At 38.7% G+C, this 14,056-nt stretch overlaps 1 protein-coding gene across 1 annotated transcript in view; it reads left to right on the forward strand.

Moving 5' to 3' along the window:
- Window positions 1-35: 35 nt before the first annotated feature.
- Window positions 36-14,056, forward strand: part of COL14A1 (collagen type XIV alpha 1 chain) — a 113,016-nt gene continuing 98,995 nt past the window's right edge. Inside the window, 5 exon segments of the mRNA XM_031056746.1 lie at window positions 36-152; window positions 2,487-2,608; window positions 8,180-8,296; window positions 9,388-9,531; window positions 12,568-12,654. Coding sequence (XP_030912606.1) covers window positions 2,521-2,608; window positions 8,180-8,296; window positions 9,388-9,531; window positions 12,568-12,654 — 436 coding nt within the window. The 5' untranslated portion in view covers window positions 36-152; window positions 2,487-2,520.

A 14,056-nucleotide genomic window follows, 5' to 3' on the forward strand; every position in this document is an offset into this window, starting at 1 on the left:
GGCTTGGCCCAGCGGGAGGTCGGACGCGTGCGCGGCCCCGCGACAACACCCAGACAGGGGAAATCCCCGAGTGACCTGCCCGTCCCGGGGACACTGCTCAGCCTCCTCCCCTGGGCTGGGTGCGCGGCGCCGGGGCAGGGCGGAGCACGAAGGTGTGTACCGCGTTTGTGCCGCTGCGAGCTCTCGAGGGTGCGTTCTTTCCTCAGGAGAAGGTGCCCTGTGGCCAGGTCCGTGCCGGGAGTCCTGGAGCCCAGCTGGGAAAGAGATGCTCGGGGAGCGGGGCTCACCTTATGGCAGGGTTCTTGGCTCGCTTGGTGTCTGCTCCTAGAGCTAGTGTGGCAGATAACTCATTTACCACATACTTACTAAGAGGTGAAATTAATATAGAGAGCAGAAGGAATACGATATTTGTTTTTAGTCCCACACTTTGTCAGCCACAAGGTGGCTGCAGGCGGGTCTTTCCTTTCCTGGTTAAGCGAACCCTGACGTGCGGGTCATTGCAGAGAGGAACTTGTGTGTAGTTGATCCAGCACCAGTTATGCCTATTCCAATAAATCTCATTTCTCTGGCTTTTCTATTAAAGCAGCAGTAGAGAACGTTTATAACACAGGATTATCGGTCAGTTAGTATTTATAGCTCTTGCTTTGGAGGAAGGTTTATATTAAATGTAGCAGATGGGGAATTCAGCCACCACTGTGAGTGAATATTTTAATGTCTGGGTTATTATGGGAGGCAATCCACACATCATCAGTGGTAACTGCCTGGAAGAATAAGTTGCTTGGAGAGTCTGTGTTTACTTGATCCAGATTGTATTCCTGAGTGAGAAGCATCAGTACCCAACATGAGATACGCAAGAGATGGATTTCAGCCTGTTTTGAGATACTCTCGGTTCTTCCTATTCCCTGTCACTGGGCAGCTGTCTGCTGACTCTGGTCCTTGGGTGTTTGACACTTTGGTTCATGTAGTAGCAAACCTGGGAACTTTGCACAGGTTTCTGAATTCTATCTGGAGGATGGGTCTAAGAACTCTGCATAGCAATATATAAGTTCTAGGTGCACATCTTTGATGTGGGTTCTAGGTATTTTCCTCTGTCTTGAGAGATTTATACTATGAGAGATGGATTCAAAATATATGCTTAAGTAATGTGAAATTTGTTGATAGTATGGTTAAAACTGCGATAACCTCCTTTGGAGATGGAATTTACAATGTATATATATCTAGGAGTTGTATCAAGCATTCATGACTGCTGTTGGTGACAGCAGACCTACCAACTATAGGACTATGGTTGTCCTACTGGGACAGCTATAGCAGGTTGCAAATGTTTAGAGAGAAGAGGATGTAGGTCTTATCCTCTTCTATTTAATAGTGATTGAGGTATTTCAGTCTGCTTTTTATATTAGATAGTGATGAACCACTTGCCACATGCCTTCAAGACAAGGAAGACATGGAACGCAAGTACAGTGATGGTATGTCAGGACTACTTGAGAAAATGACAGAGGAGGTAAATGTGAGAAACCTACAAAACAGAAATACATAAACCAAAATTTACCCAAGTAAACCTTCAAATCCTCTTTGCTGCCTGCAAGAAATCTACTATTAATTATCTTAATTTGTTTCTCCTGTAGAATTTTAACAGGCGAGGACAGCAAAAAATTGTCTTCTTAGCCCAGAAAGTTGACTAAAACTAGTGCAGTAAAGTTGAGTGAAAGAGAAATCTTTATAAGTATGGTGCTAGGCTGTATCTTGAGATTGGTACTGTTTTTAAGGTAACTTCTGTGGTCAGGTAAATTGCTCATTCTGAAACTTGCTCTTTGGAACAAGATTTGTTTCCTGTAACCCAGCTAGTTCACCTAGGACTACTTTTAGTGTTCATATACTGCTGCATTCTAAAGTGTTGATTTCTTCTAACTGATTAAGTTAGTGTAAATGGTTTTGATCATGATACTACCTACTGTAGGTGCAGACACTACAACAGAGAGCACAGGATAAGCTGAATAATGTAGAAACAGGAAAATGGTCAATGGGAAGAGGATGTGAGTTCCTTCAGAAAAAAGTTCTGCTTTTTAAAAAAAGCTTCAGAGCTCTTTGCCACAGATACCTTGATAAGGTTCTTACAAAACTGGATTGTGTAGAAATACATGTTGTACTTTGTTATTTTCTATAGCTTACTCTATTTCCAATGTTTGTGTATGATCAGCAAAGAATTTACAGTTCCTTTTTATGTGGGCCAAGTTTTCAAAACTGTTGAGTAGCCCAAGTGGGGTTCTTTGTCCCTTTCAGGTAAAATGTGCTTTGGTCATAAAACTGCTGCCAGGAAAATTTGTCTCCACTGAGGTCTGTGGTAAATTCCTTGTTGTTTGTTTGTTTTGTTTGCTTGTTTTTTTTTTTTTGTTTTAATAAAATCCAGATTTCCCCCACAATTTTCATTAAAGTGGATGGCTTCTCTTTGCCTGTTTAGTAAGTCTTTTTGTTCCATGTGTTTTCAGACCTGCTGATACTGTGTGTATTGAGGGGAGGAAGATGCTGTGTCGATACGAGATACGGAGCTGTTTTCTCTTGGCTTTCTTAGCTGTCACAACTTTTTTCATCAGTGATGTCCAGGGTCAAGGTGAGTCACAAACAAGAAGATGGAGTTTTTCACTCTGATGGCAGAAATAGACTTTTTATTCCAAATGCCAGTGTTACTTCCTCCTTAGTAGGATGTGAATCCAATAACACTGAAATGAAGCAGGAATTTTGCTGCTGAGCTCGAGGAGCAGGTGGGAGTAGCATTACGTCTTCATGTGTGCTCTTTGAACCTAGTATCTCAAATAGCATAAATATTTGTGCAAATTCATGTGTCTTAAAATGAATTATACACAACATGTTTTTACTCCTATTTACATGAAGGTACTTATCAGAAATTGCTCTTATTGTCCTCTATGTAATCAAGCAAGTTTGAAGGATCAGCTGTGATGTAAAGCTTGTATGGAATATGTATGTTTTTTATCTTGTATGGACTATGTATGTTTTGGAACAGTAGTTGTTGTAGTGCTTATATCATTCCATATTGCACAGATCTGTTAAATGTCAGACTACTTCTGCAGCTTTTAAAATGAAAATCTCCTTTGTGAATATTAAAGGATACTGCTGGGATTGTTAGGCTTACATACTTGTTGGATTGTATTGACAATGGCTTGACTGCTAGAGAAAATGTATCCTATTGCTTGGGGAAGGAGGGAGGAAGAATACCAATGAGTTTTTATGATTTCTAAAGAAAGGCATTTCTCTCAACTTTAGTTTTATGTAATCCCTTTGATATGAGATTGCATGGGCATAACCAGGAGCAGAATTGGATCCTGGGGTCTTTTAAAGCGATTTGTGTAATGTATTATTCATGAGGACATTTGGAAACTATTGGCAACGTGAGGCTTTCAAAATCCTGACAATGCAACTAGCAGTGTTGTCCAATCTGCATGGCACTTGAGTGCTGGGGAAGCATGCACTCTTGGATGTTTGGAAATCTGTGAGCATTTTACAAGCCTCTCCCAGAACTGAAGGACACGTGTAAGCTGTAATGTATGATGTTGGCAATGTGAGGTGAATCAAGAAATGTATGCTCCCAATGTTCAGTGCATCATTCTGGTCAGAAATTAGGTCCAGAATGTTTGTGACTTAATGAGCCAATATAGCAAAGCATATGGTTAGTCTTTTCTCTGTATTTCAGTCCTAATACATATGGTTAAGATTTGCAAAACAGGTCTGGGGGTTGAGGCCCATCTCCAGAAAGTTTTGCAAAATTCCTTGATCTTGGAAAACTATATTCTTCTCCACTTTTTAAAAACTTTGATTCCATCAGTTATACTTGGAGAGTGTTCTCCCTTTAATACCAATACAATGAAATGAAGGTCAGAGGTTTTTTTCCACAGTAATCACCCTAACAGAAGCTAGAGTTGGTGTACTTGAATAAAGAACAATACTTCCCTTGTTCTTAGACTCTTTCAGCAAGCATCAACCATGGAATGCTGTCAGCAGTGTGATATTAAGCTAAGTGGACCATTGCCTTAGCCCAACACGACTGTTATTCTATTGAATTAGGTGATATGAAGTCTCTATTCCATGTTCACAGAAAAAAAAATCTCTTGGTATGCTAAAAGTAATAAGGTGTTTCTCAAATTCTTTTTGTCAAGGTTGCCACCTCTTGAAGTAAGCTCTTCATGCAAACTATTTACAATTTTATACCATTTGTTTGTCTGTTTTAATCAACTGTACACTCTGCCAACATGTAGGAAGAGCTGGCATTAGTTCCAGCTTGTGTTTCCTTCCTTTGGCAAAGATGGTCAGGTAAAGGTGTGTAATATGACTTCTTGGAAAGGAGAATATGTTTGTGAGACTGAAGCCAATGTGCCTGAAGCTACAAATTATCCCTTCAGAGGAGCTATGTGGTTGTATCTCACTGTGCCACAAAGCGCTGTTTGGTTTTGACTCAACAACAATTATTTTTTCAGCACTGCTGTTTCTTCCCCATTCAATATAGTGTATAAATAACATATTTTGTCTACTTATGTTCTTATATAGTACATGATTAGTGCTGGGCAAGAAAACCAGTTGAGAATTTTTCATTTATCCATAAAGTAACTTGCTTTGAGAGTTTTTCTGTATTTAAAGATGGATTTTCTTTAGCAATAATTTTCATGTGTTACTTCTGTAATTGCTAAGTAACTGCAGTGCCTATTAACTTATTCAATTCTTATGACAACAGTAAATTGAAAGCCACAATATTTAGTTAGTATCCAAACTTAGACTATTGGATGTCTTGGAGAATTGTCCATAAGCAATTTATTGTATTTTTCCTTTCCAGTAAGAGTTGAAAACATTCCTTCCCTAGTTGTCTGTAAGAGTTATGTGTTTGGAGTGCTAATTTACCTGGTGGCATAAACCGAAGCCTTGAATTGTCAGTTTTCTTTTGGGTGACTGCTCTAATGTTGCTGACAGCCATTCTCTTTTGCATTCCTGTAAAACCACTTAACGAGATCTAGCTACTGATTTTTATCAGTTAACTGACTCAGCTTGGATTGATTTTTTCCCCTTTCTGCAAGAAGTGAGATTTTGTTCCACAGACAATAAAGGCCCAAAGAAATAAAGATATCCTCTTCAGGTTGGTGAATGCGTAGTAATTCCCATCAATATTTTGTTGTCTGTTTGAGTGCTAGATTTTTAACTTCCTTAGCTATATGTACTTTTCTATGCCAGAACGTTAGTCTTTGCACAACTAAGACACAGTTGATTATCTGCCTAGTGAATAATTATTTTCTTTCTTATGGTTTATTGCTTTGTGGGAATGTTCCTTCCACTGCACTGCTGCCTTTGATACAAAAAGAACCCAGTGAAAATTGACCAGTTATGTAAAGACTATTCTGGCACCCCTTTTCTAGTCTTTCACATTGTAACTCTGTAGTATACAGAAAAACTGGTGATTGTGTCCTTCTTTGCTTGTAAGGTCTGTGATTGTTTTTTATGGGCTCATACATTTACCTGTTTTGGTGATGGCTAATAGCAGTTAGGCCAGAACTATGCTTCTTTGTTAGAAGGTGCTTTCATAAACTGTCAAGTTGAAAGTGGGATGGAAAGAAATGATGGGAATGGAAGATGGCAGACAAAGTGAGCTCTGAAATTCTAAGACACGATTGGGGGTTTTTTTGGTCAATCTTTGATGTTACTTTTTTGCTCTCTGCTCTGCTTCTTAATCCCCATATGAATTTACCACTTAATCCCAGTAAAATCTGCAGCATTTTCACACTTGCATGCAGCCATTATTTAAAAATTTATTTTATATTCCTGAGGCAAAATAATAAAAGGAATTGTATTTTTGCAAACTCCTAGGTATGATTTGTCACTCTTGTTCATTCAGCCTCAATTTACTGTGATTTATGTATAGCTCTAAGATACAATGAATCTTGAGAATGAATTAAAAGCTGTAATCCATAATTACAGTCTGCTTGGCTTTGAAACCTTTTTTGCCATAGTCTCTGTCATGTTTTTACAATTATAGCATGCTGAATGTTCTTGCAGAAACCTGCCTAGCAAAACATTTTGCAGTATGAGGGCCAAATTTTCAAAGAACCGATGTTGTATTTGCAGCGATTCCTGCACACAATCTTGCTCGCAGCCTCTTTCTTTCTAAACTTCAGGGAGGTGACAGGCAGACTGAAGATGAGGTCTGACAAGAGGTCTGACAAGATTGAGCCCAGCAACTAAGGAAATGCTTGGGTTGGGTGTGAGCCCAGCGCTGCCAATCAGAGCAGCTTTGAGTGTGTGGAGCTCATGTGCTGCTTGCTGTTTCTGTCCCCTTGCCTCTCTTCTTGAGCTTGTTGTCTGAGGTCTTTGAGAATGCACAGGTGTTGATAAGCTCTTCTTGGTTCTTATGTACTTTCTTTTCTGCGTTCTGGTGTCAATTCCCTCAAGGAGGAGAACTGCAGAACCTGCCCTTGGTCTGACAAAACTGCCACTTAGGGAATGAGAGACTGGATGCAAGGGAATGTATCCCTTGCATTGAACCTCCAAATTCTTACTTCTAGGATCCAAAATGTATTTAATAGTAGATGACATGAAAAAACATGCACCCCCAAATCTCAAAAAACTACAGCATGCCTTTTTCCTTCTTTCTTCCCCCAAGTTCCTGGAAAAAGTAGCATGTAGGAAAAAGTTATTGGTTCAGGACAGGTCTTTGGCTGCTACTGGTGCCACAGCTTCATTGGCTGTAGCAGGTCAAATGGAGAGGCCAGAAATTGTTGGCCAGCACATTCTGCCTGTTGACTCAGACACTCCATGTGCTGTAATCCCTAAATCTCAGAAATATCATGATACTGTTGGTTTATTTTATCTAAAGGACCAACAAATTTTGGGCGTGAGCCTAGTCAGTTAAGAGCCCTGGGGAAAAGAAATTGCCACTTGCCTGCTTCAGATTAATTTCCCTGATTTCTTAGACTTACTAACAGAAACCTTAAGATGTAGTGGCAAAGGCACCAAGGGTTTGGAAAATGATGGAGACTGTTCAGGGCACCGTAGAGACAATGGGAAGAGGAGGAATAAGGTTGGAGGTGTTAAAGGTTTTCTAGCCCTTCTGTCATTCAGCCTGTAAATAGCTTCCCTGGCTGCCTTTCCCTGTAGATCAGTTTGTTCTCTGTGAGCCAAATTCTATTCAACTGCATGAAGATTTCCCATTGTTGACAGCCAGGCTGCCCTGCTAGGTGCTCTGCTGCAGTTCTTCAGTGAAGAGGGGATGTGCCTCCCCAAAGCAGAGTGGAAAGGTTTTGTAGAGTGTGGTCCAGCATCAGTGGAGTTTGACTGAGTAGTGGGATATAAAGCTGTGAAAAACTCATTTATGTGCAGAGACACAAAGTTGTTAATAGTATGGCAACAACATGGGGCAGTTTCTCCATTTGTTCTTGTGTGCATTGCTTCATTGATATTTGCCTCTTTTTCAATCATTTCATGCTTGTCTTCATTTCATCTGCTGCTTCAGTTTGAATCCTGGGTGACATCACAATATAAATAGAAGCCAAATTTTACTTACCATCCAGATTGCCCCTAAGTCTTGACTGGCCTGTGCATGCCTGCTAGTCTTGATGAGACTGAAGCAGTGTTTGCAGCTGCAAAGCTTTGTGCTGCTTTAGCCAGGTTTGCAAATCGGGCAGCTGATGTTCCCTTTGCCTTGTGCACACCTCTCTTTTCTCTTGGTTATTCTCTCCTCACAAGGATTTGAAAATTTGGCCCTGGGTGACGTTAAATGTGGGGAAATGCCCACAGTAATGAGAGGTAAAGGAGTGTAGGTTATGCATATTGTCAGTGTAAGCAAGAGAGCAATTTTAATTCCCATATATTAACAAAGAGCATTTTTATTACCAGCTTTGCCTGCTAAACTAGTGTCTTAACATCTAACACTGTTTGTCTTTCTGTCCACTGCTGTTAGGTTGTTTAGTTTGTTTTGTAAAGAGATAAATAAAAGGTCTGTCTGAGGGAAGTAGTGCACTTGGGATGTCATTTTACAAACTAATAAACTGATGTATGTGACATTTTAAATAACTTGCATCCTTTACCATTAAAATTTTGTGTTGTCTTCCTATATGTGTTTATTTTTGTTTAAAATTGATTAGTCTTTATTTGAATTTAAAATGTTGTTTTCTTCCCAAACTTGCAGTGTCCCCACCAACAAGACTAAGATATAATGTAGTGGGTCCTGACAGTGTACAGATCTCTTGGAAAGCCCCCAAAGGGCAATTCACTGGATATAAACTTCTTGTCACTCCAAGTTCAGGTAAAAGTCTGTATGTTTTCTTTTGAGGTGAAAGAACTGTCTTCCTAAAGCATAAAAAGTTTTCAGAGTTTAGTGTCATCCTCCACAGTGAAGAAACTGTGAGCAAGCTTTGGGTAATGAAGTACTGGCTGGTCAACAGAAGAGAGATTGATTTCACTAGAGGGTGGTCAGGCACAGAAAATGGGAATCAAATGCTTGAGGTAGTAGAGGTGGGTCAATGCTAGTTATACTTCATGTGTAGTCTTTGGGAATTTTCAGTGGTCATCTGACTCTACCTTTCTTCCAGTGGTGTGTAAGGAATTCTAGGAATTGCTCAGGGGAAGGTATTGGAATCCTAATTTAGTCAGCCTTCAAGGTGGATCTCCTTGTCCCTTATCCCTTAGTGAGCTGTCAGGAAAAGAATTAAGAAAACAAGTAATCTTTAAAAGTTTTTTGAATGAAAACTTGAAAAGGTAGATACCAAAGTGGCTGTATAGAGCTATAAAGGTTCTACTTCTGTACATTTAAAATTAAATTTAGAACAGAAACTGTTATAACATATGGTTAAAATGCATCTTTGTATATATATTGGCATGCAATCTCTATATGTAAATGGACATATAAATATTTGTATTTATTTGTTCAATAACAAGTATTTATTTGTTCAATATTTGTATTTATACATGAGAATTTCCTAGCCGAAAGAAAGTTGGCGAAGCAAGTATTCAGAGGCGATGTGGGTATGACAGGGTCTGAACTGGCGGCCAATCACAGAGGGAAAGCCTGTTGGTAGGATGTTACCAAACTTGGCAGATTTTGTAAATTATTTCTCTTAATAATTTTGCTGGACACCATGGCTGTTTCATGAGGCCCAGATATAAATGCTGATCTTAAGAGTGTTTCTGTTTAAGAAAACTGGTTAGACTGCCTATCTTGTTGCTTTTCTGGGATGTTCTCTGGCCTGGCTGTATGGATAGTCCCAATAGTGGGTAAAGTGGGAATGCTTAGGTCATGGTAGAACTTGAGGTATTTTTAAGTCATTACATTTACTGTACTATAAGAAAAGCAAACAAAGTTATGTATTTGTTGTTTTTTTGTCTTTTCTCCTATAGGTGGAAAAACAAATCAATTAATTCTTCAAAATACTGCAACCAAAGCAATTATTCAAGGTCTCATTCCAGATCAAAATTATGCCCTTCAGATCATAGCATTCAGTGAAGATAAGGAGAGTAAGCCAGCACAAGGCCAGTTCAGAAGTAAGTGTCTCTTTATGGCTGACATAAATAATGTATCAGATATTTAATGCAACTTATGAAATGGTAACAAGTCTTACACAAAGGGGAATGATGGAAAAACAGTTTTTTTCTGTGGTGGAAGGAAAATCAAAGCTATGTATTTTAACTAGTGTAAGTACAGGTGGAGGCCTGAATTAATTGCATAGCATGTTCTTGCATTGGGCTCTTTGTTTCCGTTGCATTGGCATCCCTTTCTTCCTTGTTTCATTAGGAAATTAGCTGGTATTTCATGGAAAGAATCTTCAATGAGTAGAAATAAAGTGCTATATTCTGATACTTTAAAAATTTCCTTTTCATTAAAACAATGTTATAGCTGTTCCAACTGGCTACTAGATGCTAGTTCAGTAGTATGAAACGCTGATTTCTTAATGGTCTTCACCTTTCAAATATGTTTACAAACTTAATTTTTTATATGATCAAGACATACTTTTAATATCTATATCATAGTGGTATATATACATCCTATCTGATTTATCTTGATCTTCATGTAAAATGTTTTAAATATGATTAGTGGAGATTTGGTTAATAATGTGGCAGTGCGGGAGTATAGTTGAAAGCCTAATGAATTCTCTGATGCTAAATTTTCCTCGCTGTCTTTGCCAAGCTATCTTTCTCTTAAAACCAGCACAAGACAAAATATGCTGAGTACTTGATGTGGTGTGTATCCAAGCCCTTTTAGCTTTTCACCACTACAATTGTGTATTTACTACCTTAAGTTCTGTCCTGGTTAGGAAACCCACCAAACCACAGATTACTTTAGCATTAAAGAGAAGCCCACAGAAGGCAGCAGCAAATTCTATAGTATTAGGTGTAGCTGTTTTTGAAATGGCATTTAGGAAAAGTAGAGCTGGCAACACGATTTAAGGATATGGGGATTATGTTCTATTTAGTGTACTCTCTTTGCTGCACTTAAGGCTGGAGTTTCATTTAAAAGCATGATGCCTTTCATGAGTAAAGAATGCAGATACAGCATATATACAAATCCTTTTTTTGCTCTCCTGTATTATAGGGGTTTTTTTCCCTTTTACTCTGACATGTGGCCACTAATTTTTGAGATGACAAAAGGTCAAATGTATAAAGAGTTTTGAGAATATTGTCTGGCTTAGTGCATTAGAAGTATGGTTTTAATGCTCTGGAGATGTAACTGAAGTACTAAGAATTCTCAAACTTACAATAAAATTTTATTGTCAAAAGAGTATTTCTCTTTATATAGCGAGGGATGCATTCTTATTCTAATACATATTGTTTAATGAACTAAGATCATGTACTAGATAAAATCTTTGTCTGTGTAAATATTGGAGTTAAACTGCTGTCTTGCCTCTTCCTATGTGGTTAGAATTATGACAGTTCCCAAATCCAGAAATCTGTCAGGATGTGACTGACTTGTCTCCTTTGAACATTCTCAGACTTCTGTACCATTTTCTCTGGAGACTTGCCCCTCAATAGGTCTAGCATTAGAGGAGGCCAGCTAGTTGGCTTTGCTCTTGGGCTTTTTTCAAAGGAATGCTCCCAGAAGGATAAGCAGCAGCATCCTTTCTGGCTAATATTGTTCTGGTGTTTCACCTCTCGTTTTAATCAGAGTCTTGTTCAGTTAAGGATTAAACACAGACTTCTGACTAAGACCTGGTGTTGTTGTGGCATTGTGTAACTCAGCTAATAACCAAGATCTGCCTGGGTAAAAGCTGTCTCCTCAGCAAACTTGTGAACTTGAATTTGCTCCCAAATCAGTTACACAATTGTTTGCTAAAGGCAGAGGTGATATACAGTCACACATGTTACCTTAGTAAGAAGAGGAGTCAAAGTTTCAGGTTTTTTGTTCTCACCTCTGTAGCTGGAGTGTGAGCACGGTAGGTTCTGCAAAGGGTTGTCATGATGAGAAAATCACATTCAGATGTTTGTCAGCTCGTTGTCTTCCTTAGTCTTGTGATTATATTTTGGATTGGAACTTGGAACACTCCTGGTTGATTCAGATATTCCACATACTATTGGTAGATTAGTGAAGTCCATCTGACTTTGGTTCTACTAATGTACAACAGAATATTTGCAATGTCTCTCTTACATAGTCAAGAGACTATGTAAGAGATAACCTCCTTTCATGCCCTCACAATGTTTTTTTGAATGATGTAGCACAGAGAGACTTTGGTCCTGGCTGAAGATCAGTGCCTGTTTGGATAAATGTCAGTCATAATCCAATTTTACATAAACTAAGAAGTGTAATTGGAATAGAATTTTATTTTTCTGTGGAAGATATTCTTAGCTTCATTGTTTTAAGCTTTTCCTGGCTGTTGCAGACAGCTGGAGTGTGGCTACCAATGAGCATTCCAAGAAAATTCTGGAAGGGCTTTTTCTTCCCAATACGTGACTTTAGCAATGACTTTGTCAGAACCTTTCAGACTATGAGTAGAGCACTACTGGCTACTAATGTAATGTTAGGAATTGCTAATCAAATTGGGTTCTGCTTGGCTGTTGTGAGAGATTGGAGATATAGTAAGGGAGGTTCCCACCCACTTGTGGAATGGGAAACTGTCAAAGTCACAGCTCTGGAGCAACCTTGCACTCCTGGAAGTATTTATGCCCTGACTACAGATTTGGGCATGGGATCTAAGCTGATTCTGTAAAGAGGACAGTGTAACAGCTGGCTTATGTGCTTTTGTGTTGACTGACTTGGAGGGGAACTTTGCAATGCTGGACTTTCCCCAGCTAGCTTTGCCAATTTTCTGGACTATATTTCCAGTGTGGGATCTTGTCTGCTGATGTCACTATTTGGACTCTCATGTGTGAAGAGAGTCAGTTTTGAGAGCTTTAATGATGATAGAATGGGGAAAGAGCCATGAAAATAATAAATGCAAAGGGAGGGAGGGAAAACACAGAAACAGTAACTCATTACCTAAACATATCTTCAGATGCTCTGTGCACCTACTTTACCAGGAAGAAGAAAATTACATGCTTCTAACTGCCTTGTTTCTAGACTAACTGGTTTTCCCCCTTACTTTACAGTTAAAGATATAGAGAGAAGAAAAGACACAAGTAAATCCAAGGTGAAGGATCCAGAAAAAACAAATGCGAGTAAACCAGCTCCGGAAGGTCAGATCATAACACATATGATTTATGTGATATTCTGAATATAATCAGTTTCTTTATTTAACTTGGCCACTGTAGAGATTTTCTGTAAGTCAGTACTTTAAATCTGGTTCCCAGGGTTAAATTAAATAGAGGGGAAAAACCAGTATTTTCAGAAATACTGGAGTTGCTACAGAGGTATTGCTTTTATTTCTGTGCTTCGCTTCACTTTTTTATAAAGTCCTAAATGCCATCATGAATAGATAAAAATTATTAAAAATAATTTTAGATAATATTCAAATTATTAAAAGCTGCTTGTATTTCCCCACTGGGTGCACTTTGAGTAGTGGAAGAATCATGCATGTGTGTGTGCATGTAATAACTTCTTTGTGTCTTGGCTGTAAGACAGACTGGCAGTATTAATTCCCACCTAAAGTAAAATTAATACTATTGTGTATTTAGCCACATAATAACTTGATAAGTCTGTCCTAGTGTAGGTTGTATATATGAAGACATTTGAAACATTTTAAGGGAGGAGGAAAAAAAAGGAGTTGATTTTGTCCTGTTGCAAGGAGCCAATCTTCTGGTGAAATGTGATACTGCTTGCTATGAGAAGTTTGTCTAGTATGGATGAAAATCTATTTCAAGCTTAATATGCATCTCCATTTCCTGTTATTTTAAAATTCAAATAGCATCTTCTTTATAAAGTAACCCCAACAGTAATTATTCCCTTCAGTGGTTATTTATGGTATACAGAACAAGAAGAGCTTGGTATGACCTTAAATAGTCTCTCTGTGAATAAACTGGACCGTTTCAAGGACCCCATTTTCCCCTTCCATATAAATCTGTCTTCAGTAATAAAAGTGTCAAAGACCTCACCCAAAGCTCCTTGAAGCCCACGCAAATTTTTCTTTTGTGGGTTTTTATTCTTACCACATTTTTATGTCATGTTGTATTTATTAACACTATGCAAGTTTGTTTCCATACAGCATTTCTCAAACCAAAGTACCCTTGAATTCCATTGGGTGCATTGGAAGAACGTTAGCTAGTGTGTGCAACACTGAAGAGACAAGTTGTACCTGCTAGTGCATGACAGGGTAGTGGATAGGTGATTTTCCTACATCATGTCTGGAGGAAGACTGAGCTGGAAGAAATTACAGAACTGAGAAGGAAAATGTGATTTGCTTTCTTAATGAAGGACAATTGATAAAAGTTGAAGGAGAGAAAACTGGGCCTGTACTTGGAAAATGTTGATTAAATACAGACAGAGGAAAGTGTCTGCCAGACTGCAGGAGAGCATTTATGCTTTTTTCATGGAGTAAGGGCAAAACTACAATTGGCAAGAGGAGCTTGGATCTGCAGTATCTCCCTTTTTAGGATTCATATTTACTTTTGAAGTCTTTAATTTAGTCACCTTCCTCATCCC

Source organism: Geospiza fortis, unplaced genomic scaffold, assembly GCF_000277835.1.
Source record: "Geospiza fortis unplaced genomic scaffold, GeoFor_1.0 scaffold111, whole genome shotgun sequence".
NCBI classification, from domain to species: domain Eukaryota; kingdom Metazoa; phylum Chordata; class Aves; order Passeriformes; family Thraupidae; genus Geospiza; species Geospiza fortis.